This window comes from Podarcis pityusensis, assembly GCF_964106645.2.
Source record: "Podarcis pityusensis genome assembly, chromosome: 12".
Lineage (NCBI taxonomy): Eukaryota > Metazoa > Chordata > Lepidosauria > Squamata > Lacertidae > Podarcis > Podarcis pityusensis.
In genome coordinates, this window is record NC_138037.1 from 1,261,771 (window position 1) to 1,286,979 (window position 25,209).

Consider the following 25,209-nt stretch of genomic DNA (forward strand, 5'->3'; position numbering starts at 1 on the left):
AACTCTTTCTTCATCCTGGAAACAATCCTTTGCTTCTTGCATCCTCTCGGAATGTACTCTGAATAATCAAAGGACAGCAGGAAGGGAATCCTCAGCTTACGCTTCTCACAGAGGGAAGCCTGAAACTTCTGGCTTTTCTGGAAGATGTGTGTGTGTGTTGAGCAGAAACCAGAGCTTCAAGGGGACATGATCAACACCCTGGACGTGCTGAGGATGTCAGTGGCGGTCAGGAGCACCACATATTAGTAAACTGGAGGCTCCTGAAGTACATGAATTGCTTGTCAAATTGCAGACGTGACATGAAGCAGGTATTCAACCCCTTGCCCAGTGACTTGCACCTCACAGATCTGGCTAGGAAGAGATATTGGGCACTGAGGGTGTGTGCACTCAATTGTTTTGAGAGACAATGTCAATTTTTTGCTGGATTGTCACATGAGAAGAACACTGTTGCAACCCTCACCTGCATATTCATAAAGTGTCCTCAAATTAAATTCACACACAGCCATTGATATGGGGTTTCTCCCTGCCATGGGTTCTTTGAAGGGCCATTGAGATTGACCCTCTGACTGAAGCCCTTTCCACATTCCAAGCACTGATATAGTTTATCTGATATGGTACTGATATATTGGGAAATCAACACCACGGCTGGTGTGTTACTCCCTTCGAAGTGCCACTCGAGTGATTGATCTTCCTCCCGAGCCACCGGTGCAACAGATATCCGTAAGCATCTGCATGCAGTATCAACAGACAGTGAAAGTGAGGCTTGAGGCATGGATACGAAGCACTATGTTTATTATTTACAGGACAAAGGAAAACATGGCTCCTCTTACTGTCTTCATCAGCAAGAGAAGAGAAAAGCAAAAGCAGGGGGTTGGACTCGATGGCCCTTGTGGTCTCTTCCAACTCTATGATTCTATGATTCAATATCACGGAAATAGCGTATCTGAACTTCGTTCCCATGACATCCAACACTGTGGAATGTAAACACAGAAGCGTAACAGCAACAATCACACATCTGCAACACGGAGGAATGAAATTCCCACCAGTCTCACTGCTATGGCAGCGTATAGCAAATGGAAGAAAGGAGAAATCACAAAGGAGGAGTATACATGAGTAGCCAACAGTTGCAGGGCGGTCTAGGCAGACCAAAGCTCTGAATGAGCTCAGGCTTGGAAGAGAGATTGAAAATAATTTTAGAAGTTTTATTCAGCTATGTTCAAAGCAAGAGGAAGAACAAGCAAGTGGTAGGTCCTCTGCGTGGAAAGGACAGAGAAATGCTGTTGGGTGACTGAGAGAAGATGGAACCACTCAGCACCTACTTTGCGTCCGTCTTCCCCCAAAAGAAATCAGTGCCCAACCTGATGATAACAGAATCAATGATGCAAGGAGACAGCTGCAGCTGAAGATAGGAAAAGAGGTAGTAAGGGGACACCTAGCTACTATAAATGAATTCAGATCTCCAGAGCCTGCAGAGCCGCACCCAAGGGTATTAAAGGAGCTTGCAGATGGAAACTCAGAGCCTCCGTCTATAATCTTGGAGAATTCTTGGAGAACAGGTGAGATCCCTGCAGCCTGGAAGCATGCAAATGTCCTCACCTTCAAAAGGGGGAGGGGAGACCCAAGTGACTACTGACCGGTGAGCTTGACATCAATACCAGGAAAAGTCCTAGAACATATAATTCAGATGTCAGTCTGAGAGAACTTAGATTACTAAAACCCAGAATGGGTTTCTCAGAAATAAGTCATGCCAGACCAATATAATTTCTTTTTTTGATGGAGTAACAAGTTGGTCGACCAGGGGAATGCTGTGGACATAGTGTATCTTGAGTTCAGTAAGGCTTTTTGACTAAGTCCCCCATGATATTCTCATGAGGAACCTGTTACAATTGGGCTGAACGAGGTGACTGTTAGGTGGATTTGTAGCTGGTTGACTGACTGAACCCAAAGAGTACTCATTAATGGTTCCTCGTCATCCTGGAAAATAGTGACAAGTGGGGCCGCAGGGATCTGTCCCGGGCCCGTTGTTGTTCAACATCTTTATAAACAACTTAAATGAATGAACTGAGTGGATGCTCATCAAATTTGCAGATGGCACCAAACTGGGAGGGGTAGCTAATGCCACAGAAGACAGAATTGGAGAACTGGGAACAAACTAACAAAATGAATTTCAATTGGGACAAACGTCAGGTTCCACACTTTGGCAGGAATAAACAGCTGCTTAAATATACAATGGGAGGCACCCGGCTTGCCAATAGTAGATGTGAAAAGGATCTAGGGGTCTTAGTTGACTGCAAGCTTTACATGTGTGAACAATGATGCAGCAGCAGCAAAAAGATTCCTAATGCTATTCTAGGCTGCATCAACAAAAGAATAGTGTCCCGATCCTGTGAGACTTTTGATGGGAAGTGAGATTGCAGCTCTGGTAAAAGCTCTTTCCACATTCCATACACTGATATGGCTTCTCCCCAGTATGAATCCTTTGATGAGCAGTGAGACTTCCCTTTTGACTGAAGCACTTTCCACACTCTTGGCACTGAAATGGTTTCTCCCCACGATGACTACTTTGATGCCGACGGAAGCTTACACTTGTATTAAAGCTCTTTCCACATTCCGTGCAGTGATAGGGTTTCTCCCCTGTATGAATTCTTTGATGGGAAGTGAGACTGGTGCTCCGACTGAAGCTCTTTCCACATTCCAAACACTGATAGGGTTTCTCCTCTGTATGAATTCTTTGGTGGGAAGTGAGACTTTCCTTCCAGGTGAAGCTTGTTCCACATTCCAAGCACTGATATGGTTTCTCCAATGTATGAATTCTTTGGTGGGAAGTGAGACTTTCCTTCTGCCTGAAGCTCTTTCCACACTCTTGGCACTGAAATGGTTTCTCCCCAGTGTGGATTCTTTGATGGCAAGTGAGACTCCACTTGGAATTGAAGCTCTTTCCACATTCCAAGCACTGATTTGGTTTCTTTCCGCTCTTAATTCTTTGATGGGAAGTGGAATGGGAACTCTGACTGAAGCTCTCTCCACGCTCCAAATATTTATATGGCTTCTCCACTGTGTGGATTTTGTCATGGTCTCCCTTATTAATTTTCAGTTCATCACCAATTTCCAATTCATTATCAGCTGTATCAAAAAGAGAAAGACGTTAGAGCACCAGGAAGAGATAGAGCTCCAAGCTATTATTATTTTTATTATTAATTTATTACCCATTGTCAGTTATAAAAGCATAGTAAATAGGCTGCCTAATAATAAAATTGTCATCATAATAACATTCCTCTCCTCCACACTTTTACAGGCCATAGATTAATAAACAATGGTAACTTACTAAAAGTCTTACTACAGGGTTCACTGACTTTTCTGACCAGCATTAACAGACATATTTATGTGAACCCGAGATTCAAAAACCCTGGCTCTTTTCTTTGATGGATTTTGTTTGATCTAATAACGGAATCCAATCCATCTCCCATGTCAGAAGTCTCTTTGGTCTACCAAGAACAGGCAGAAAGAAGGAAAGACATGAGAACATAACAGAACCTAACCACTCTGAAGCCTACATTTAAAATGGTCAGGGCAGTTCAGACCAGCCAGATCATGGTTTAAATAGGCAAAATTGGAGGAAGAATATTCACAGATAAAACAGTAGAAAACTCTCCATTCATGGTTCACTGTGGGGCTGTCAAAATCCCAGATGTTGTAGGTCAGGCTTCCTCAACCTCAGCCCTCCAGATGTTTTGAGACTACAATTCCCAGCATGCCTTGCCACTGGTCCTGCTAGCTAGGGATCATGGGAGTTGTAGGCCAAAATCATCTGGAGGGCCGAGGTTGAAGAAGCCTGCTGTGGATGTTGTCGTTTAGCTCCATCAAAATACTTGAGGTTCATCTCATACAGATTCGTACTGAATTTCAAAACAGGTATCATGATCCAACAGGGAGCCTTACCAAGAGAGTCCATGATCCCATGATTCTCCCCCATGACTTCCTTATGCAGAGCTCTCTGGTCAGGATCCAGCAACGCCCATTCCTCGTCTGTGAAATGAATAGCTACATCTTCAAAACACACCGGACCCTAATATAAAAAGGGGAAAGTCTTCTTCTTAGAAAACATTATCTATCACACATTGCCTTGTTGTTTTCTGCCTGTTAATTGCTGTGTTCCTTTAATGGGATTGTTTCATTGTACATTTTAATCATGGATGCCTCTTTTACATGTCTTTCATTGTGTCTTTTAATAATGGGTATTAATCTATGTGTAAATGGGTGGAGCTCCACATGGCGTTCCTCAAATCAGTCTGCGCAAGTGTCCCTGTTTCCCAGATGGAAGGATCCCTTTTCCTCTCCCCGTCTGATGTTCTGGAGGGGAAACCTCCCCAATGCCCTAAGACCAACTTCAAGGGGGTGCAGGGGGTCACAGGAGGGGAAGGAGGGAGAAAGTGCAACTGATGGGGCTCATTTGGTGAATCCTGGCCACTATTATTTTTATGGTTGGAAGCCTATTTTAATATTAAAAGGGAAATCAATAAATAAAACTAAAACTACAGACAAATAATACCAGCAATATTCATAAGGCCAGTTAAGGTGAGATGGTTGTTTATTAACCTTCTGGAATTGCATTTTAAGCCTTTGTTAAGGACAGGCATGACAGAAACCAAGATGAGGAGAGGGATTCATCCTGGCCCAGAGGCCCCCTGGCTGCCCCGTCCCTCAGCCTCCTTCCCCACAATGCTCCTTCCTCCTACCTGAATTCTTTCCACAGCCACTGCTTCCCCTCCACCAGGAAAAGATGAATGAGGAGCTCTTGCCATCGTCCTTCTGTCAGCTGCAGAACAAAAAGGTAAGTGGGAAGTCTTAGTGCCTGCTTCTCAGAGGTATAAGCAGCACTGAATACAGAAGAGCCTTTCTAAAAGCCTCACCTGCTGAGTGAATGTTGATGTTTGTACCCATTTCATATGTTAGTTGTGCAAAAATACATCTCCCCTCCTTTGGGCTCTTGGCCCCAAATGATTAAAAGAACCTACAGAATAGTTCCAAAACGAACAGAATGTGAGCAAACAGAGAAAAAGCTCCTTCCTCCTTACCCAGTGGCCTCTCTCTGGCGTCCAACGGAGTCTTCTCTGCCTCAGGGGAATCCAGGCTCCTTTCTGTAAACAGATCCGTTCCCTGAAAGAGAAACAAGGATTCAAAACAGAGAACGGGAAGAAGGATTGGAAAAGGAATGGCTGAGGGGAAATAGGGGTATCTAATACCATTCACTTTCCAAAAATAGATGGGCCATTAGAAGAGAGTTTGGGGATACTCTCCCTTCTGTTCAGAGCCCCTTAGGATTACCTAGAGGAAAGTCTCTCTCACCTGCTGCTCTGCCTGCTTCCTCTCCTCTGCCTGACTCAGGAGGAATCCTTCGGCCAGGGCCACCGCCTGGGAACTGGTCTCTGCTCCACATTCCCTCACCCAGCTCTCCATCTGTGGTGGAAGGACAGTGAGGAACTGCTCCAAGATCACCAGGTCCAGCATCTCAGCTTTTGTATGCCTTTCTGGCTTCAACCACTGACGGTAAAGGTGGTGGAGTCGGCTGCAAACTTCTCGGGGTCCTTTGGCCTCTTGGTAGCAGAACTGCCTGAATTGCTGGCTCTGCAAATCTGAGCAGAGAGTGTCCACCTCACCCAGGATCTTCTGCACAGAGTTTTCCCAGAATCCCCCACTGCTCCCAGTTTGGATAGCATAACCTCTTCCTGCTTCAGGGCCAGCTGAGTCTTGCTCATCCATCTGGGCTCCCAGGAAGTTTCCAAGATATCGGAACGAATCCCTTGGTCTTTTGCCAACAGGGGCTAGCAACTTCTACAAAGCAAATAGATTGTTCCATTATAAAATTGATACACGGTCAGGAGAATAAAAATGTTCCCTAAATTACGCATGGCTGAGTCTTACTATGAACCAGGACCGGACTGCACCACAGCACAGACTCTGGACTTTCTTTAACAAAAAAAGGAAGGAGAAGCAAGCCTGTAGACCAAGCATCCCCAAACTCGGCCCTCTAGATGTTTTGGGACTACAACTCCCATCATCCCTAGCTAACTGGACTAGTGGTCAGGGATGACGGGAATTGTAGTCCCAAAACATCTGGAGGGCCAAGTTTGGAGATGCCTGTTCTAGACCTGCCAGGAGGAATGTGATCATGCAAGATGTGCAGGCAGTTGAAGGGATTTCTGTGAGATGAAAAGCCTGGTTTCTTCCACCTTTCAGTGTTTTCAGTGAACGTAGGCAGTTAGAAGTGCGATTAAAGAGTCATTTGTACCGAGTGTAATTTGGACACTGGGCTAGACTTGGGCTGCTAACCCTGGGGTCCTCAAGAGTTGCTCTCCCTCCCACTCCAGTGCACATTTCTTTCCTGCTTTGGTCACTTTTTCTAACACTTGAAATCTGCAATGTTCTCAAGGCATACTACTTTGGTGGCGTCCTTTTGTCTTTGTTCTGAGGCCCAGATACACATGTTCAAAACTGGGCCTAAACCCCAGTTGAAACAGATCTGGAAAATCAATTACCTCCAGGAACGCCTGGATCTGGTCCGTTATGAACCTCTCAAGAACCTTGCCCAATAAGGGGAGGCTGGCAACTGGCCTGCAGTTACTTAGATTTTCCAAATGCAGGGAGGGTTTCTTGAGATGTGGTTGGTTCTGCCCCCGCCTCCTTCAAGCAGGAAGGGACTACCCACTCATGCAGGGAGGCAATGACCACCTCCCTGGCCCAGCCAGCTGTCTCCTCCCTGCCATAATAATAATAATAATAATAATAATAATAATAATAATAATTTATACTCCGCCCATCTGGCTGGTTTTCCCCAGCCACTCTAGGCAGCTTCCAACCGAATATTAAAAACAATACAGCATCAGACATAAAAAACTTCCCTAAACAGGGCAACCTTCACTTGTCTTTTAAAAGTAAAATAGTTGTTTATTGCCTTGACATCTGCTGGGATGGTGTTCCACAAGGAAGCGCCACCACCAAGAAGGCCCTCTGCCTGGTTCCCTGTAACCTCACTTCTCGCAGCGAGGGAACCGCCAGAAGGCCCTTGGCGCTGGACCTCAGTGCTATTTCTTATCCTCCAAGAAGGACAAAGGTCCAGACTGCAAGTGGTTGCACTGACTGATCTGAGCATTTAGTCCACATCTGCGAGCCTCACTAACTGAAACTCATCCAACACAACAGGACTAGACTGGGCTCTGGACACCCCATGAGATTCATCTGCTGTTACAGCAAACTCAAGGTCTGGGTGGATTCAAGTGATTTTATCCTCAAAAGGATTTGCAAAAAAGTCACAGTGAGCGGCTGCTGACTGTAAAGGATTCCACACTACCTGGGTGGCACAATGAGGGTGCAATGGAAGCTTCTGTGATGCCTTCCCTGCCACTGGGTAGAGTCCATGATGAGCCCTCACCAGTGTCCGGTTGATTCAACCAGGTTTTCCCTCCACTCCGATATGAGGCATCTCCCAGCTTCTTTCCTTGCCCCAAGCACTGGAGTGTACCAGGTTTGACTCTGCACTGCATAAAGAAGCACTTTCTTTTCTTTGCCCTCCGTCTTCCAATGTTCCACATTATTATTATTATTGTTATTATTCATTTCACTTCTATACCGCTTTATATTTTTAAGAAAAATCTCAAAGCCGTTTACAGCATATTAAACATCAATAAAACAATCCAGAATCAAACATTTTTGAAGAAAGTCGGATATGAAGTATACAGTCAAAGCAACATAATTAACAGGGAGCTAAAATATTATCTTAAAAGATTTCAAAAGAAAACATTACAAAGGAGAAGGTCAACTACAGTATACATATGTAACACAAAGTTAACCAAAAAAATCTTAAACATTTCAAAACATTGCTAAGTGAAGTCAGATATAAAATACATATAAATTATTTGCATCACCCAATCACTCTATAATTCCACCGTAATCAGTTTTGCCTGACATATTTGCAAATACACTTATAACTGGGTGTTAAAGGTGGATCTGTATTGCAAGAAGTTCATTCATTCATTGCATAGGTCAGTTTTGGCAGGGGTTTTTTTGTTTTTGTTTTTGTCGTATGTGTTGTCTGAATGTTCAAGTCGGCTACGACCTCTGTTAATAAATGCGACTTTTTCATCCATCTTAATGGGGTTTATTTGCATGCTCTCTTTCCCTTCCCCCAAGTGGCAGGCAGCGTACAGAGCCCGAGAGAGGAGAGTTGCAGCGGAGCCACAGCAGAACTCTCCATCTGGCTTTGCAGAGAGGAAGGGGGCAGACGCCTCCCCTCCCCTGCAGCCCTGGGACCCCCTTCTCCCCAGGGCACCCTAAGGGGGGGGGGAGAGGAGACTCACCGGCTCCCAGGAGGCGCCGCCGACACAGCGCCGGCGCAGGGAAAAGACCACCTCTCCACACCCCGCCCCTGGCTCGGGAGGACCCTCCCCCCGCCTTCCTCTCCTTTCCTCTCTAGGAATCCAGCTCGGTCCTTTCAACCCTTGCAAAGCCGAGGGCGACAAAGCCACTCCTCTCCACCTCTCTGCCTACTGTGCGGTACAGTATTCTCTCTGGAAAGGGACCCGAGGGTCATCTAGTCCAACCCCCTGCAATGCAGGAGTTGCGCTCGCAGCCGTTCCTGGGTTAGCTCGAAGCGCCAACTTTCTGGTTAATTGCCAGACATACTGATTCATGGGGGTTTTTTTGGGGGGGGGTAGTGGGGAACGGCACCCTCCTGGCTGGGTTCTGAGCGGCTTCCTCCCGTGTCCAGAAACAGGAGGAGGTGGAAAGGGATCTGCAAAGCAGGAAAGCCCTTAGAGAATCATAGAATCACATAGAGTGTGGGAATGTTGTGAGTGGAGGGAAGAGGCGGCGGCCTCCGCAAGATGGGCAGGGGAGGAGGAGGAGAAAGGCCAAATATGACATCATAAAATATCAAAGGAAGAAGAAGAATAATATTTATTTATTTATTTATTTATTTATTTATACGCCACCCACCTGGCTGGGTTGCCCCAGAAACTCTGGGCAGCTTCCAACACATAAAAACATAATCAAACATCAAACATTAATAGTAACAATCTGATCCTCCTGAACGGTAGCTGCCAGGGCAACGAGCACCCAGTCATCTCACTCTCACGCCACATTCACCATGACCATTGAACAGAAAAGCAAGGGACATAAACACCTGTTTTCATTCCCAGCTGCACCCCGTAGACCTTGCTGGTTCAGAAAGCCAAAAGAAGACCAAAGTAGAAGGTGATCGGCTGCGGGAAGGGATCAACATCAACAAAGGACTCCTCTGCTCCGCCTGGGAATGCAACCAGCACTCTTGGGGAGGAAACCAAAAAGGGCAATTTTGTCCCTTACAGGGACTCCAAGTTAACACGCCTTTTGCAAGATTCCTTGGGAGGCAATAGCCACACCTTGATGGTTGCCCATGTGAGCCCAGCAGATTCCAACTTTGAAGAGACTATGCTATGCTGATAGGGCCAGAAAATTAAGAACGAGCTGATAGTGGACACTGACCCTCAGGCAGCAGAGATTTGCCAGCTAAAGTTGCAAGTCCTACTGCTGCAGACCACATGGAGGGACCCTTCCAGTCTCTGTGGGTAGTGGGCCCTCTGAAAAGGTGCAATCTCTGAAGGAGAAAAATCACTCCCTCATGGAGGAAAATGAGAAACTAAGCTGCAGCCTCAGTGAAGCAGCAGCCAGAAGCCCCAGATGCTGCGTCGATCAGGTATATGAAGACGAGCAGCAAAGTCAGTCCTCAGGGAATGTGCAGGCGACCTTGGAGCGGACAGCTCACGGAAGAACCCCGACCAAACCTCAGAGGAGGCGTGTAGTGGTGATAGGGGATTCCCTACTGAGGGGAACAGAAGCAGTGATCTGTGGGCCTGACAAGATGTCTCGGGAAGTGTGCTGTCTCCCCGGGGCTAAGATCCAAGATGTAACTGAACGACTGCAAGGAATCATAAAACCCACTGACAAATACCCCTTCCTCTTGGTTCATGTGGGAACCAATGACACTGCAAAGCAATAGCCTCCAGAAGATCAAAAGAGACTACGAGGCTCTGGGCAGGAAATTGAAGCAATTAAATGCACAAATTGTCATCTCATCTGTCCTCCCAGTTGAACGACGTGGCCCAGGGAGAGAGGGGAAAATAGTGGAAGTGAACAGCTGGCTTCGCAAATGGTGTAAACAGGAACGGTTTGGATTCTTAGATCACGGACTGCAGTTTCTTGAAGATGGACTTCTGGCAAGCGATGGGCTGCACCTCACAACGGTTGGGAGAAATGTTTTTGCCAAAAATCTCAGAAACCTCATCAGGAGGGCTTTAAACTGACTAATGTGGGGGAGGGAGACAGTGCTCCTGAAGGTAGGAGTCTATCAATTGATGAAGATGATCATCCAAATGTCATAGACCAAATGGAGCAAACAGCACACACACCTAGTGGTGGGAGGAAAAAATCCTTAAATAAGAGTCACGGGGGAATGATTAATGGACTTCAATGTCTGTACACTAATGCGCAAAGCATGGGAAATGAACAAGATGAGCTTGAGCTCTTGGTACAGCAAACTAAATATGACATAATAGGCATCACTGAAACCTGGTGGGATAAGTCCCACGATTGGAATGTAATAATGGGGGGATAGAATCTATTTCAGAGAAACAGACCAGACAAGAAAGGAGGAGGAGTGGCGTTATATGTCAGGGATGTGTATACCTGTGAAGAGATCCAAGATTTAGAACCTCAAAGCCAAAGTGAGAGCATTTGGGTCAAAATTAAGGGAGAGAAGAATAACAGTGACCTCATTGTGGGAGTTTACTATAGATCCCCAAGCCAAACGGAGGACATAGATGATGCCTTCCTGGAACAGATGGCCAAGCATGCAAAAGGAAGGGAGATAGTAGTAATGGGGGACTTCAATTACCCGGATATTTGTTGGATGTCAAACTCAGCCAAGAGCATAAGGTCAAACAGATTCCTCACTGGCCTTGCAGACAACTTCATTGTCCAGAAAGTGGGAGAAGCAACAAGAGGAACAGCCATTTTAGATCTGGTCCTAACCAATGTTGATGACCTGGTTAGTGGGGTAGAAGTGGAAGGATCATTAGGTGCGAGTGATCATGCTCTTCTGAAGTTTACTATACAGCAGAAAGGAGCAGCCAAGCATACTAGGACTCAATTTCTTGACTTTAAGAAAGCTGACTTCATAAAACTTAGGGAAGTGCTGGGTGAGATCCCATGGACAGTAATACTAAAAGGAAAGGGAGTTCATGATGGCTGGGAGTTTGTTAAGAGGGAGATACTAAAAGCACAACGTCAGGCAATACCAATGAGACAGAAACATGGAAGGTGCCTAAAGAAGCCAGGGTGGCTATCTAAAGAACTTTTAACTGAGTTAAGATTAAAAAAGGATGTGTACAAAAAATGGAAAAGGGGGGAAACCACCAAAGAGGAATTCAAACAAATAGCCAGCACGTGTAGACACAAAGTCAGAAAAGCTAAAGCACAGAATGAACTCAGGCTTGCTAGAGAGGTTAAAAGCAACAAAAAAGGCTTTTATGGGTATGTCCGTAGCAAAAGGAAGAACAAAGAAACAGTGGGGTCACTCAGAGGAGAAGATGGTGAAATGCAAACAGGGGACACAGAAAGGGCTGAACTCCTCAATGCCTTCTTTGCCTCAGTCTTCTCCAATAAAGAAAACAATGCCCGACCTGAAGAATTTGGAGCAAATGATTCAGCAGAGGAAACACAGCCCAGAATAACTAAGGAGATAGTACAAGAATACTTGGCTAGTTTAGATGTATTCAAGTCCCCAGGGCCAGATGAACTGCATCCAAGAGTATTAAAAGAACTGGCAGATGTGATCTCAGAACCACTGGCAGTCATCTTTGAGAATTCCTGGAGAACAGGCGAAGTCCCGGCAGACTGGAGGAGGGCAAATGTTGTCCCTATTTTCAAAAAGGGGAAAAGAGAGGACCCAAATAATTACCGCCCAGTCAGTCTGACATCAATACCAGGGAAGATTCTGGAGCAGATCATTAAGCAAACAGTCTGTGAGCACCTAGAAAGGAATGCTGTGATCACCAATAGTCCGCATGGATTTCTGAAAAATAAGTCATGTCAGACTAACCTGATCTCGTTTTTTGACAGAATTACAAGCCTGGTAGATGAAGGGAACGCAGTGGATGTAGCCTACCTTGATTTCAGCAAGGCATTTGACAAGGTGCCCCATGATATTCTTGTAAAGAAGCTGGTAAAATGTGGTCTTGACTATGCTACCACTCAGTGGATTTGTAACTGGCTGACTGACTGAACCCAAAGGGTGCTCATCAATGGTTCCTCTTCATCCTGGAGAAGAGTGACTAGTGGGGTGCCACAGGGTTCTGTCTTGGGCCCAGTCTTATTCAACATCTTTATCAACGACTTGGATGATGGACTCAAGGGCATCCTGATCAAATTTGCAGATGACACCAAATTGGGAGAGGTGGCTAACACCCCAGAGGACAGGATCACACTTCAAAACGACCTTGACAGATTAGAGAACTGGGCCAAAACAAACAAGATGAATTTTAACAGGGAGAAATGTAAAGTATTGCACTTGGGCAAAAAAAATGAGAGGCACAAATACAAGATGGGGGACACCTGGCTTGAGAGCAGTACATGTGAAAAGGATCTAGGAGTCTTGGTTGACCACAAACTTGACATGAGCCAACAGTGTGACGCGGCAGCTAAAAAAGCCAATGCAATTCTGGGCTGCATCAATAGGAGTATAGCATCTAGATCAAGGGAAGTAATAGTGCCACTGTATTCTGCTCTGGTCAGACCTCACCTGGAGTACTGTGTCCAGTTCTGGGCACCACAGTTCAAGAAGGACACTGACAAACTGGAACGTGTCCAGAGGAGGGCAACCAAAATGGTCAAAGGCCTGGAAACGATGCCTTATGAGGAACGGCTAAGGGAGCTGGGCATGTTTAGCCTGGAGAAGAGGAGGTTAAGGGGTGATATGATAGCCATGTTCAAATATATAAAAGGATGTCACATAGAGGAGGGAGAAAGGTTGTTTTCTGCTGCTCCAGAGAAGCGGACACGGAGCAATGGATCCAAACTACAAGAAAGAAGATTCCACCTAAACATTAGGAAGAACTTCCTGACAGTAAGAGCTGTTTGACAGTGGAATTTGCTGCCAAGGAGTGTGGTGGAGTCTCCTTCTTTGGAGGTCTTTAAGCAGAGGCTTGACAACCATATGTCAGGAGTGCTCTGATGGTGTTTCCTGCTTGGCAGGGGGTTGGACTCGATGGCCCTTGTGGTCTCTTCCAACTCCATGATTCTATGATTCTATGATTCATTGTGAGGGAGCAGCAGAACGAAAAGATCAGCACAAAGCTGGAGAAGTTCCAGGAATGCACGGCGTTGAAACTTGACCAGAAGAAGCTGCTTAAACCAAAATTCAAAACGCCACAAAAACTCTTTAAAACATTTAAAAGCGTTTTCAGCATTTGTCCCAACTCTAGAGTTCGTTCCAGTGAGTCTGGGCTCTTCAAGATCCATAGCCAGGCAATGTCCCTCCAGCTTCCCAGGAGTATAAAGCAGAGCAGGGTGAGTCTGATTCCCGCCCCCTAGGCCAGGTGGGAAAAGGCCTTGCAGGGAGCGGCCTTCAAGACTCACAGCTGGGCAATCTTGGCCACCCTCCTCTGCACACCTTGCAGCTTGTCAACATCCTTCTTAAATTGTGGTGCCCAGAACTGCACCCAATATTCAAGGTGTGGTCTGACCAAGGCAGAATAGAGATGGACCATGACCTCCCTTGATCTGGACACTAGACATCTGTTGATGCAGCCTAGAATAGCATTTGCTTTTTTTGCTGCTGCATCGCACAGTGGACTCGTGTTCAGCTTGTGCTCCATCAAGACCCCTAGATGCTTTTCAGATGTGCTGCTCGTAAGCCAGGTGTCCCACATCCTATATTTGTGCAGCTGCTTCTTCCTGCCTTAAGTGTAAAACCTGACATTTGTCCTATACTCTCCATGAGCTTGCCATGCTCCAGGTCATGGATTTCTTCACAGGTGTACCTACACATCCTTTGCAGAGAACGCTCCTCCTCCTCTTCCTGTTTAGTCTATTCCTTTTGAACTGGTTATACCTGTCGACTTGGAGCAAAGGTCCAAATAAAGCATTGTCTCCCGTCCCCCCGACCAAATGCTCAGGAACAATGGGGTGGTAAGGGAGAAAGAAAAGCCCTACAGTCCAGCCATGAGTCTCTCGTCCCACCAGGTTTCAATGTGTCTTGGGGGGGGGGAGTTGCAGGTTTCTTCTGGTTCCAATTGCGTATTTTGTCCTTATGTTTTGTGTGTTTATTTCGCCTTTTACGCTGTGAACACCTCTTCATCTTTGGATACAAATGATGACAATGAACCTGCCTGTGAGGTCATATTGTGCCTCTGTTATCAGGAGCTCGTATTCGTCTTGCTTTATCCTGCTGCTCTTTCAGGGACACACAAATAAAGTTAATTCACAATAGGGACCATTGCGAGGAGCTGTAGGCTTTCCTAGACCTTTCACACATTTTACTCCCATTAACGTGTCCTGCTTCTTTCAGGGCTGTTCCTCCCCCACCTCCCCGCCTTTTCCAGCTCCAGCTAGTTTCCTGTCAGAGGAAAAAGGCGAGTCTCCCCCCCCCCCCGCCTCAAAAGGAAGGGAAAAGGCAGGCTTCGAGCGGGAGATTGGCAGCGAGGCTTCGCGCAGGCGCAGTGAGGAGCCCCCCCCCGTTTCCACCACGGAGAGGCTCCAGAGTCCTAGAGCGGCGCTCCCTCCCATCCGCTAAGAGAGCCCTTTCTCCGCCAGCCGACCGAGAGCGCTCGCTTCCTGCTTCCGCCGGAAGTCAAGGTTGGGGAAGTTGTTCGAGGCGGCACCGGAGGGCTCGGTCACGGGACGGAGCTTCGGCGGCGATGGTGGGCGGCTCCCCCCCCCGCGGGTGAGGGAGGGGAGGGCGCCCCCCACCCCGCTGACCCCCCGCCCCCTGACTCTCTCTCTCTCTCTCTCCCTCAGGCGGCGACGGCGGCGCTGACTCAGGGGCTGGAGCGGGTCCCCGACCAGACCGGCTACCTGGTCATCTGCGACGGGGCGGTGCTGGCGGTGAGGAGGGGCCTTGGGACCCGGAGGAGGAGGAGGAGGAGGAGGAGACCCCCCTCTGGGCCAGGGCTCCCCTCTCTCCTGGGAAGCAGAGCTCCTTATATGGGGGGGGGGGAGGCTGTTTAGGGAAGTTTGTAATGTTTAATCCTCTATTGTGTTTATAATATTCGAGTGCGAGCCGCCCAGCCAGATGGGCGGGATATGAATAATAAATTATTATTATTATTATTATTAGTATTATTATTATTCTCAGCCTGGCCGACCTCGCAGGGCTGTTGTCAGGGGAGAGTTAAATGCGGGTGGCAAAGCACATGGGCCGCCTTGGGATCCCCTTGCAGGGAAAAGAGGCGGGTGGCAGGGATGCCCCAAGATGCCTGCTGACAAAGGACTCCTCTTCTTTTTCTCCCTGCCCTGCCAGTCTTCGGGCGACCTGGAGAACGACGAGCGGACGGCCGGGGTGATCTCGGAGCTGGTGAACACGGCCTGCGCTTTCCGGCTGCCCCGCTGCCCCGAGGTGCCCTTCAGGCGTATCTCTGGTGAGAAGGGGGCAGACCCCCCCAGCACTCGCGGGCGGGCTTCCTCGGTGGGGCCTCCCTGGATACAAAGGGGAACGGGGCTGCATCCCACACTTTTGGTGGGGAAGGTCGGGGAGCCTGGATACCTCTTGGCCCCGATTGGCATCTGCTTTTCTCCCTCCCCCGTGTAGAGTTGAACTCGGAGCTTCCCTGATGCGCTCTGTTCTTACCCCCTTTCACCAAACCCTAAAGGAGAGCCAGGCGGGTGGTGGGGAGAGCTAGGATGGTGGGGAAGGAAGGCTCAGCACCCCTCCCCTGAGCCATGGCACCTGCCTTGCATGCAGAAGGTCCCATGGGGGCTCTCTGATGGCAACTCCAGGTATGTCTGCGGAGAACCCTATAGTGGATTCACTGCCAGTCAGTGAAGACAGAACTGGGCTCAATGGACTGAATGGTCTTCCTTGGGAGAAGCACCTTCCTGTCACTGAGCCTGACCTTCCTCAGAGGGATGTGAGGAGGAAATGGGTTGACCGCCCCATCAGTGAAGGAGTGGGGAGCAAGTGAGGTTGTTCTGCAGTGTGCTCTGTGTGGGGCTTCCTTGAAACTGCTGTCGGTGCAGGATGCTGCAGCGCAATTGCTGGTAGGAGTGAGGCCTTGTCAGCATATAACACTTGTGCTCAGAGACCTGCACTGGCTGCCCATTTCCTACCAGGCCAAGTTTAAGGTGGCACAATTAGAATGTAAAGCCCTTAACAACTTGGGACTGGTTTACCTGGGAGATCGCCTGAGCCCACATGTGCCAACCTGACCACTTAGGCTGGCTACAGGTGCCACATAATACGTGCACTGCAGTTGTACGAACTTGATCACTTAATGTGGCAGCACCTAAACTCTGGAACTCCCTGCCTATGGATGCTAGGTAGATGCCTTTAGTTGCACTCTTCTCGATGCCTGCTAAAAAACATGCAAAACAAACCCGCCCTGGCGTTCACAGAATTGATGCCAGTTTAAATCAGTTTTTAGTCTATATTAACTCTTTGAAAGTTTAAAATTGCTGCTGTTAATCTTCCTCAGTGATAATATTATATACTGCTTTGAGGTTTTATTATAACCAGACTGTGTATAAATATATGAAAAAGTACATAAATGCACCCAAGCACCCTGCTGGGGGTCTCGTCTCTCCTAATACCCTTACTGGGGTCTCTCTCTCTTTCGTCCCCCCAGTGGTGTTTGGGGAGCACTCCTTCCTTGTGACCATATCTGGTCAGAAGCTGTTTGTGGTGAAGAGGCAGAACAGCGTCCGGGAGCCTGTGATCGTCTGAACATGACCTGCCCGCTTCTGCTGTAACTGTGACTTTGGCAGTGGGGGACTCAAGGAGAGTTGGAGTGCAGGAACAAAGCACCTTCTTTTTTGTATGTGTGTGGGGCTCATCCCTGTGTTGATACTGGGTCACAAGAGGGCTGGCGGCTCCTTGGATGCGTTGTACATTCTGCTTAAAGGCTTTGTGCCGCTGGGGGTTTGCTCCACATAGCTGTGGGTGTGATGGCGGTATGTGAAATAAAGTTCTTTGAAAAGAGACAACTAACCTGGTGGACTAGCTGTTGAGTAGAATCGTGGAATTTTAGGGTTGGAATGGACCCCGGGGTCATCTAGCCCAGAACCCCTGACAGGTAGCCACCCAACCTCTCTTTCAAAATCTCCATGAAGGAGAGTTCACCCCCTTCTGCGGCCATCGGACCATAGTGTTGGAAGGGACCCTGAGTGACATCTAGTCCAGCCACATGCAGTGCAGGAGTCAAGCAAAGAATCAGTGGCAAATGGCCTTCCAGCCTCTGCTTAAAAACCTCCAAGGGAAGAGGTTTCTCGGAGGTTCTCTGTTTCTCGTATGGCAGCAGAAGGGCCCGAGAGCGAAGGCAACCTGGGGGTCGGGAAATGCCCCCCCCCCAAGGTCTGGATGTATCTGGGTAGCCTGGCTTGTTAGGTGATCAGCACAGCACCCATATAATAGCCTTGCTGCCCCCTTGGCCTGACTAGCCTCTTTTTAGCAATGGCCCCACATAAGTAAGATTAAATGAAGGTTTTGCTGGCAATGAAATAAGCTCAATACCACACCCAAGGAATGCAGAGAGATCAATCACAAACTAAACAACTCTCTATATGGCATTAAAAAAATACATTAACGATAATACATGACATTTCAACACCTTCTATACATAGAATCTTAAATAATACCTATCATGCCAAAATAATAACCACATAACAACAATATCTCAAAGCCAAACAGTTCAAATATTCCTGAAAGAAGTCCATGAGAATGACTGTGTAGACTTGTGCTGGTGCAATCCCAATGGAACTCACGACAATGAGATACCCAGATTTCAATCTCTTTTTGTGAATCTTCTGGTTGGCCTGTAAAGGAACTACCGGTATATAATGGCAATTTAGTGCTCCACCAAATAAATCAGCTCCGAAGTTAGAATGACACTTTGCTCTTTTTTGAAAAGGCTATACGCCTTGACATATATAGGGCCAAAGCCATTTGGGGCTTTAAAGATCAGCACCAACACATGGAATTGTGCTTGGAAATGTACTGGGAGCCAGTGTAGGTATTTCAGGACCGGTGTTATATGGTCCCGCTGCTCCCAATCAACAGTCTAGCTGCTGCGTTCTGGATTAGGTGTAGTTTCCGGGTCACCTTCAAAGATAGCCCCACGTAGAGCGCATTGCAGTAATGTTTATGGTTCCAATATGGACTCTCCATAAATGTTTTATGATTATTTTGGACACCTGAATGATTGTAATTATGATGAGTTAATAATAGCAGGGGACTTTTACAGTGGTTCCTGCCCACCTAGCAGTTCGAAAGCACCCCTAAGTGCAAGTAGATAAATAGGTACCGCTTTATAGTGGGAAGGTAAACGGCGTTTCCGTGTGCTGTGCTGGTGCTGGCTCGCCAGTTGCAGCTTCGTCACGCTGGCCACATGACCCGGAAGTGTTTTCGGATGGCGCCGGCTCCCGGCCTCTTGAGCGAGATGAGCGCGCAACCCTAGAGTCGGTCACGACTGGCCCGTACGGGCAGGGGTACCTTTACCTTTACAGTGGTACCTCAGGTTACATACGCTTCAGGTTACATATGCTTCAGGTTACAGACTCGGCTAACCCAGAAATAGTACCTCGGGTTAAGAACTTTGCTTCAGGATGAGAACAGAAATTGTGCTCCAGCGGCGCGGCAGCAGCAGGAGGCCCCATTAGCTAAAGTGGTGCTTCAGGTTAAGAACAGTTTCAGGTTAAGAACGGACCTCCGGAACGAATTAAGTACTTAACCTGAGGTACCACTGTAATTAAATATTATCCTATGCTAACCTAGATAGAAATACACCAACAAAGAAAAAGAATTAGTGAAGTTGGACAATAGGGAAACATGAATGAATTGAGTTTAATAGATCCTTGGCACTTGATTTATCCTGCTGTGATAATAATTTACCTCTATGCCACTGGCCCTTGCCCAGGTGAGGAAGCAAACCTTTAAATAACGATGAAACCAAGAGAGCAAACAAAAGTGTCCTGTTGGAACTTGGTTTATTAAAACTATTGCACAATAGGGCAGTTTTGCCAGCTAGAAAAGACTGCCCCAAAGGAACATTTGAACAAAGCTTTTATAGGGTTTTATACAAATAGCTGCTATACATCACAAAACATCACTGCATACATCAAAAGAGGTCACAGGTAAAGGAGAGTAAAAGTTCTGCCTCGACTCTGTTTTCAGCTCCCCTCATTTATCTTGGGGAACCCCAACCCTCAGGTTTCAGCTTTGGCACTTAGCCTCCAGTTGCCTTCAGTAAGGGGCAAATTGTCCTTCCATGTCCCTGGCACACTTCAAGGAGCCGCTTAATTAGCACTCCAGTTCTAATGCAAAACCTCCCTCCTTGGCTGGGCATTTGTGCCTTTCTAGTAATGCAAATACACCTCCCACAAGCCAGGGTCAGATCAGCATGGAATGCAGTGTAGACGTGTGGCGTGAGTGATCTGCAAACTGTAGGAGCATAAGAATCAAATCACTCATTGATACACTGATATGTAATCCCATAAAAGCATGAAACAACTAAAGCAAAATCTATACAATATGAAAAATTATTTAACTCTGCCAACAGAGAATATTCATTTTTCTCACATGTGCACAAGAATTTCTTTAGGTTTGATTGTTTTCTAATACCATCTTTCTTCCAACATATATTTCTCCCATATATGACTTCTGTGATGGACTGAGATTGGCCCTCTCATTGAACTTCTTTCCGCATTCTCAGCACTCTTGTGGCTTCTCCCATGGATGAATTCTTAAATTGGAAGTGAGATGGGCGCTCAGACTGAAGCTTTCTCTGCATTCCAACTAGTGATACAGTTTCTCCCCTGTACTAATTTTTTGATGGAAAGTGAGACTCATCTTGGAATTGAAGATGTTTCCACATTCTAAGGATTTAAAATGGTTCCTCCCTACTATGAGTTCTTTCATGTGAAGTGAGACTTCTCTTACGACTGAAGCTGTCTCCGCATTCCAAGCACTGATATAGTTTCTCCCCTGTATGGATTCTTTGATGTGAGGTGAGATTGGCCCTGTCACTAAAGCGCCTTCCACATTCCAAGCAAGGATATGGTTTCTCCCCTGTATGGATTCTTTGATGGGAAAGGAGATGGTGGCTGTGACTGAAGGTTTTTCCACATTCCAAGCACTGATATGGTTTCTCCCCTGTATGGATCCTTTGATGTGAGGCGAGATTATTGCTCTGACTGAAGCTCTTTCCACATTGCAAGCACTGATATGGCTTCTCCCCCGTATGAATTCTTTGATGCGAAGTGAGATTGGCCCTGTCACTAAAGCTCTTTCCACATTTGGAACAGGGATACGGTTTCTCCCCGGTATGAATTCTTTGATGGGAAGTGAGATGGGCACTTTGACGGAAGCTCTTTCCACATTCCAAGCAATAAAATAGTTGTTCCCTTGTATGAATTTTCTGAGGGGCTGTGAGATTGGACATCACTGTGAGGTTTTGTCCCCATTCTAAGCACTGATGTGGTTTCCCTTCTGTATGAATTCTCTGATGGGAAGTGAGATGGGCACTCTGACTGAAGCTCTTTCCACATTCCAAACACTTATAGGGTTTCCCCTCTATATGAATTATTTGATGGGAAGTGAGATGGGCCCTTTTACTGAAGGTCTTCCCACATTCTGAGCACTGATATGGTTTCTCCCCTGTATGAATTCTTTGATGGGATGTGAGTTGGGCACTCTGAGTGAAGCTCTTTCCACATTCCCTGCACTGATACGGTTTGTCCCTGATATGAATTTTTTGATGGGCTGTGAGATTTGACTTCACACTAAAGCTCTTTCCACATTCTGAGCACTGATGTGGTTTCTCCCCTGTATGAATTCTTTCGTGGGAAGTGAGATGGGCACACTGAGTGAAGCTCTTTCCACATTCCATGCACAGATATGGTTTCTCCCCTCTATGAATTCTTTGATGGGAAGTCAGACTATCCTTCCGACTAAAGTTCTTTCTACATTCCAAGCACTGATAGGGTTTCCTCCCAAAGGGATTTATTTGATGGGAAATGGAAATGAAGTGGTGACTGAAGCTCTCTCCATGCTCCAAATGTTTATATGGCTTCTGCACTGTGTGGATTTTATCATGGTCCCTCTTGTTCTTAATTTCAATTTCACCACTACCTGAAACAAAAATAGAAACAGATTAGAGCCTGAGGTCTTGGTCTTTCCAGTTCTTAATTTCCAATTCATCACCACCTGGAACGGAAAGAGAAATGGATTACATCCAGATTACAGGAAGAAATGCAGCTCAAATTATTGAACAATGCTAATTAACACTTGTGATACAGGAAGAACTGAAGGGAATTAGGAAGTCTCACTACATGGATCACCACATTTGTTGAAAGGCATTAGCTAACATATTTATGGGAACCTGAGGTTTGAAAAGCCTGGCTCTTTTCCGGAGTGGACTTTGCTTGGTCCAGTCATGGATTCAACACCAATTTCCAATGTCAGTCATCTCTTTAGTCAACTGAAATTGGACAGAAGCAAAATAATAATAATAATAATAATAATAATAATAATAATAATAATAAAAAATCTGACAGAAACTACCACCTCTTTCCTAACCAGCCCAGCCCAATCATTTTAATCTTACTATCTTCTATAATGTTTAAAAAAGCAAAACTGGAGGGGGGGGGGAGTTTCCAAATCGCCACTGCTGGAGGTCGTGCTCTTAAGCTCCATCAGAATATTGGAGGCTCATCACATAGAGGTATGAATTGAATTTCAAAACAGATAATATGATCTGACAGGGAGCCTTACCAAGAGAGGCCACGATCCCACGATTCTCCTCCATGACTTCTTTATGCAAAGCTCTCTGGTCAGGATCCAGCATGGCCCACTCCTCGCCTGTGAAATGGACAGTGACATCTTCAAAGCAGACTGGACCCTAAAATAAAAAGAGAAAATCCTCTTCTTAGACAGAATGGCTGTGTTGTTTTAAGGGGGTGTTTGGCTTCTTCTTCTAACCACTTAATGGAATTATTTTATTGTGTACTTTAATGATGAGTATTTTAACGATTAGATTAGGGATGTGGGTTAAGCCACAGAGCCTAGGACTTGCCGATCGGAAGGTCAGCGGTTTGAATCCCCGTGACGGGGTGAGCTCCTGTTGCCCGGTCCCTGCTCCTGCCAACCTAGCAGTTTGAAAGCACGTCAAAGTGCAAGCAGATAAATAGGTATCGCTCTGGCAGGATGGTAAACGGTGTTTCTGTGCACTGCTCTGGTTTGCCAGAAGCGGCTTAGTCACGCTGGCCACATGACCCGGAAGCTGTACGTTGGCTCCCTTGGCCAATAAAGCGAGATGAGCGTTGCAACCCCAGAGTTGTTCGCTACTGGACTTAACTGACAGGGGTACCTTTACCTATTTTAACAATGGGTACTACTTTTGATGTAAATGGGTGGAACTCTGCACTGTGTTCTTCAACTCATGCTGTCTCTGTAAGTGTTCGTTTGCCAGATGGAAGGACCTCCCCTCTCCTCTCCCTGTGCACTGTTCAGCGTTCAGGGGACCCTCCTGCTGCTCTATTGCCAACCTCAAGGGGGGCATCGGAAGGAAACCCCATTGTGCACCTGGTGGGGCTGTTTAGGTGAACCCTGGTCAATGTTTTGGATACTTTGTCAACTGCTGTTCATTACTCTCAGGGAGATTCGCTCAGCCCCAGAGGCATCCTGGCTGCCCCACCCTCAGCCTCTGTCCCCACAATGCTCCTTCCTGCTACCTGATCTGGTTCCATAGCTGCTGCTTCCCTTCCACCACCATTAAAAGATGGATGGGAAGGTCTTTCCAGCACCATTCTGTCACCTGCAAGAGACAAAGGTAAACAAGAAGCCATGAGTGCATGCTTCTGTCAGAGCTGAAGCTATGCCGCTCTAACTACAGATGGTGCATGCATTTGGACATTCGGACACATTTCATATTTTAGCTATGTAAAAATACATCTCCCCTCCTTTGGGCTCTTGGCCCCAAGTGTCTCTCCAAAAAGATGGAGAAAAAAACACACATTAGTTACAAAATACACACAATGTTATCAAAGAGATGGAAAAATTAATTTATTCTTACTCAGTGGCCTCTCTTCAGTCATCAATGGAATCCTCTCTGCCTCAAAGTGATTGGCGCTCATTTCTGCAAATTGATATTTCCCCTGAAATAGCAACAAAGATTAAAACAGGAAATGGGAAGAACGCCTAGAAGTGGAATGGCAGAGGCAAAACCTTTTGGGGCATCAGAGATAATTCCTTGGAAGCTTAAAAAAAAAAGTAGAGCTATTTTGGATACTCTGCCTCCTGTTTGGAGCCCCTTGGGAATATCCAGAGGACAGTCTCTCTCACCTGCTGCTCTGCCTGCTTCCTCTCCTCTGCCTGACTCAGGAGGAATCCTTCGGCCAGGGCCACCGCCTGGGAACTGGTCTCCGCTCCACATTCCCGCACCCACCTCTCCATCTCTGGCGGAAGGACAGCCAGGAACTGCTCCAAGACCACCAGGTCCAGCATCTCAGCTTTCGTGTGCCTTTCTGGCTTCAGCCACTGATGGCAAAGGTGGTGGAGTCGGCTGCAAACCTCACGGGGTTCTTTGGTCTCCTGGTGGCACATCTGCCTAAATTGCTGGTTCTGCACATCTGAGCGGAGAGTGTCCTCCTCACCCAGGATCTTCTGCACTGAGTTTTCCCATAATCCCCCACTGCTCTCAGTTTCCATGGCATGGCCTCTTCCTGCTTCAGGGCCAGCTGAGTCTGGCTCATCCATCTGGGCTCTCAAGAAGCCTACAAGAGATCAGAAGGAATCCTTTGGTCTTCTGCCAAGTTCTGTCTGTCCAAATCAGAAGTGATACCAAATTCTACAAAGCAAAGAAAGAGGGTTGGACATCACTCTCTCCCTCCCCCACTTCAGTCCACATTTCTTTCCTGCTTCATTTTCTAGCACTGGGAATCGACAATGTATTCAAGAAAAACTACAGGGTCAGGACGCCCTTTTCTTTGTTCTTAGGGCCAGATCCAACCCCCCTGAGGGCCAAGTGGGTGATGCCAAAGAATAGCCGTGAAAAGTGAGTAAAGTAGGACTCACCTCCTTTCTGCAAGTTGTTTTAAGCTGTTTTTGATATTGTGTTTTAATGTGGTTTTCTGCCGTGGGAATCTAGGGTGAAGGGCAGGTAATTAATGATGACGATGTTACATGACTTAGCCCCCACACAGCCAGATATGCTTGAGGGTCCTCTGGGGTCCACCATGGTCCCTTGAGGCTCAGGGGGCCTCAATGACTAGGAGTGACCAGTTCCAGTTCCGGCCAGCTGAGCAGCCACAGTGGGACAGAGATGCCAGGCGCAGATGGCATTATTGCAGTGCCCTGTAGGTGGGCATTTCCTTCACAAAAAAAGACAGAGAGTTTGCCCTTCGCCTTCTCCCCATTGCAGCCTCACTGGGGGGGGGGTCCCCCTTGCATAAGCTGAACAGCCCCCCTCCATGCACCCTCCCCTGCAGCCCTGGGACCCCCTTCTCCCCAGTGCACCCTAAGTGGGGAGAGAGAGGAGACTCACCAGGTCCCAGGAGGCGCCACCCAGGCAGAAGGGGCTGTCAAAATATGCCCCCCCTTCCCTCGCAGGGAGGCACTGGGGAGGGAGGGGCTTTTGCACTGGAGGACTTCTCCCCTCTTGCATCTCCTCTCCTCTCTAGGAATCCAGCCACGTTGCTTTTAACCCTTGGCAAGCCGAGCACGCCGAGCTCACTCCTCTTTTCTCGTCTCTCTGCAAAGCAAGAGCCCAGGAGGAAAGCAGCGCATTGCGCACACTCAATAAAACCTCTCTGGGCGGGTGCAAGGGCGGGGCTGCTCCCCATTCATCATTTCTAGATGGGGGGGGGGGCTGAGCTCGGGGCGCTCTGCTTTGCAAGGGTTGCCGGGAACTGAGCTGGACTACGAGAGAGTAGAGGAAAGGAAGGAGGGGGTGGGACCAGGCCCTCCCCCCC

General features: G+C 47.2%; 3 protein-coding genes across 5 annotated transcripts in view; 2 read left to right on the top strand and 1 right to left on the bottom strand.

The window, feature by feature from the left end:
- LOC308459830 (uncharacterized protein) overlaps positions 1–25,209 on the top strand; it is an 89,495-nt gene that overhangs the window by 34,450 nt on the left and 29,836 nt on the right. The window lies entirely within an intron of this gene.
- LOC308459794 (uncharacterized protein) lies at positions 776–25,047 on the bottom strand. 3 transcript variants are annotated; one of them, XM_080975492.1, is made up of 7 exons: positions 24,783–24,904; positions 24,314–24,382; positions 23,582–24,086; positions 23,313–23,394; positions 22,972–23,054; positions 22,013–22,139; positions 19,211–21,370 (listed from the first exon to the last, which is right to left on the bottom strand). In XM_080975492.1, the coding sequence occupies exons 3-7, from the start codon at positions 23,993–23,995 to the stop codon at positions 20,124–20,126; spliced, it is 1,953 nt and encodes a 650-aa protein (XP_080831618.1). In that variant the 5' UTR covers positions 23,996–24,086; positions 24,314–24,382; positions 24,783–24,904; the 3' UTR covers positions 19,211–20,123. The 3 variants fall into 3 exon arrangements, with proteins under 3 accessions (XP_080831619.1, XP_080831618.1, XP_080831617.1); XM_080975493.1 differs by lacking the exons at positions 19,211–21,370; positions 22,013–22,139; positions 22,972–23,054; ... (1 more) ...; positions 23,582–24,086; positions 24,314–24,382 and adding exons at positions 776–3,123; positions 3,940–4,066; positions 4,737–4,816; positions 5,076–5,157; positions 5,347–5,832 and having other exon boundaries at positions 24,783–25,047; XM_080975491.1 differs by lacking the exon at positions 24,314–24,382 and having other exon boundaries at positions 24,783–24,910.
- On the top strand, positions 14,904–17,229 carry LAMTOR4 (late endosomal/lysosomal adaptor, MAPK and MTOR activator 4). The gene is made up of 4 exons (XM_080975584.1): positions 14,904–14,951; positions 15,049–15,135; positions 15,551–15,668; positions 16,872–17,229. The coding sequence occupies exons 1-4, from the start codon at positions 14,949–14,951 to the stop codon at positions 16,967–16,969; spliced, it is 306 nt and encodes a 101-aa protein (XP_080831710.1). The 5' UTR covers positions 14,904–14,948; the 3' UTR covers positions 16,970–17,229.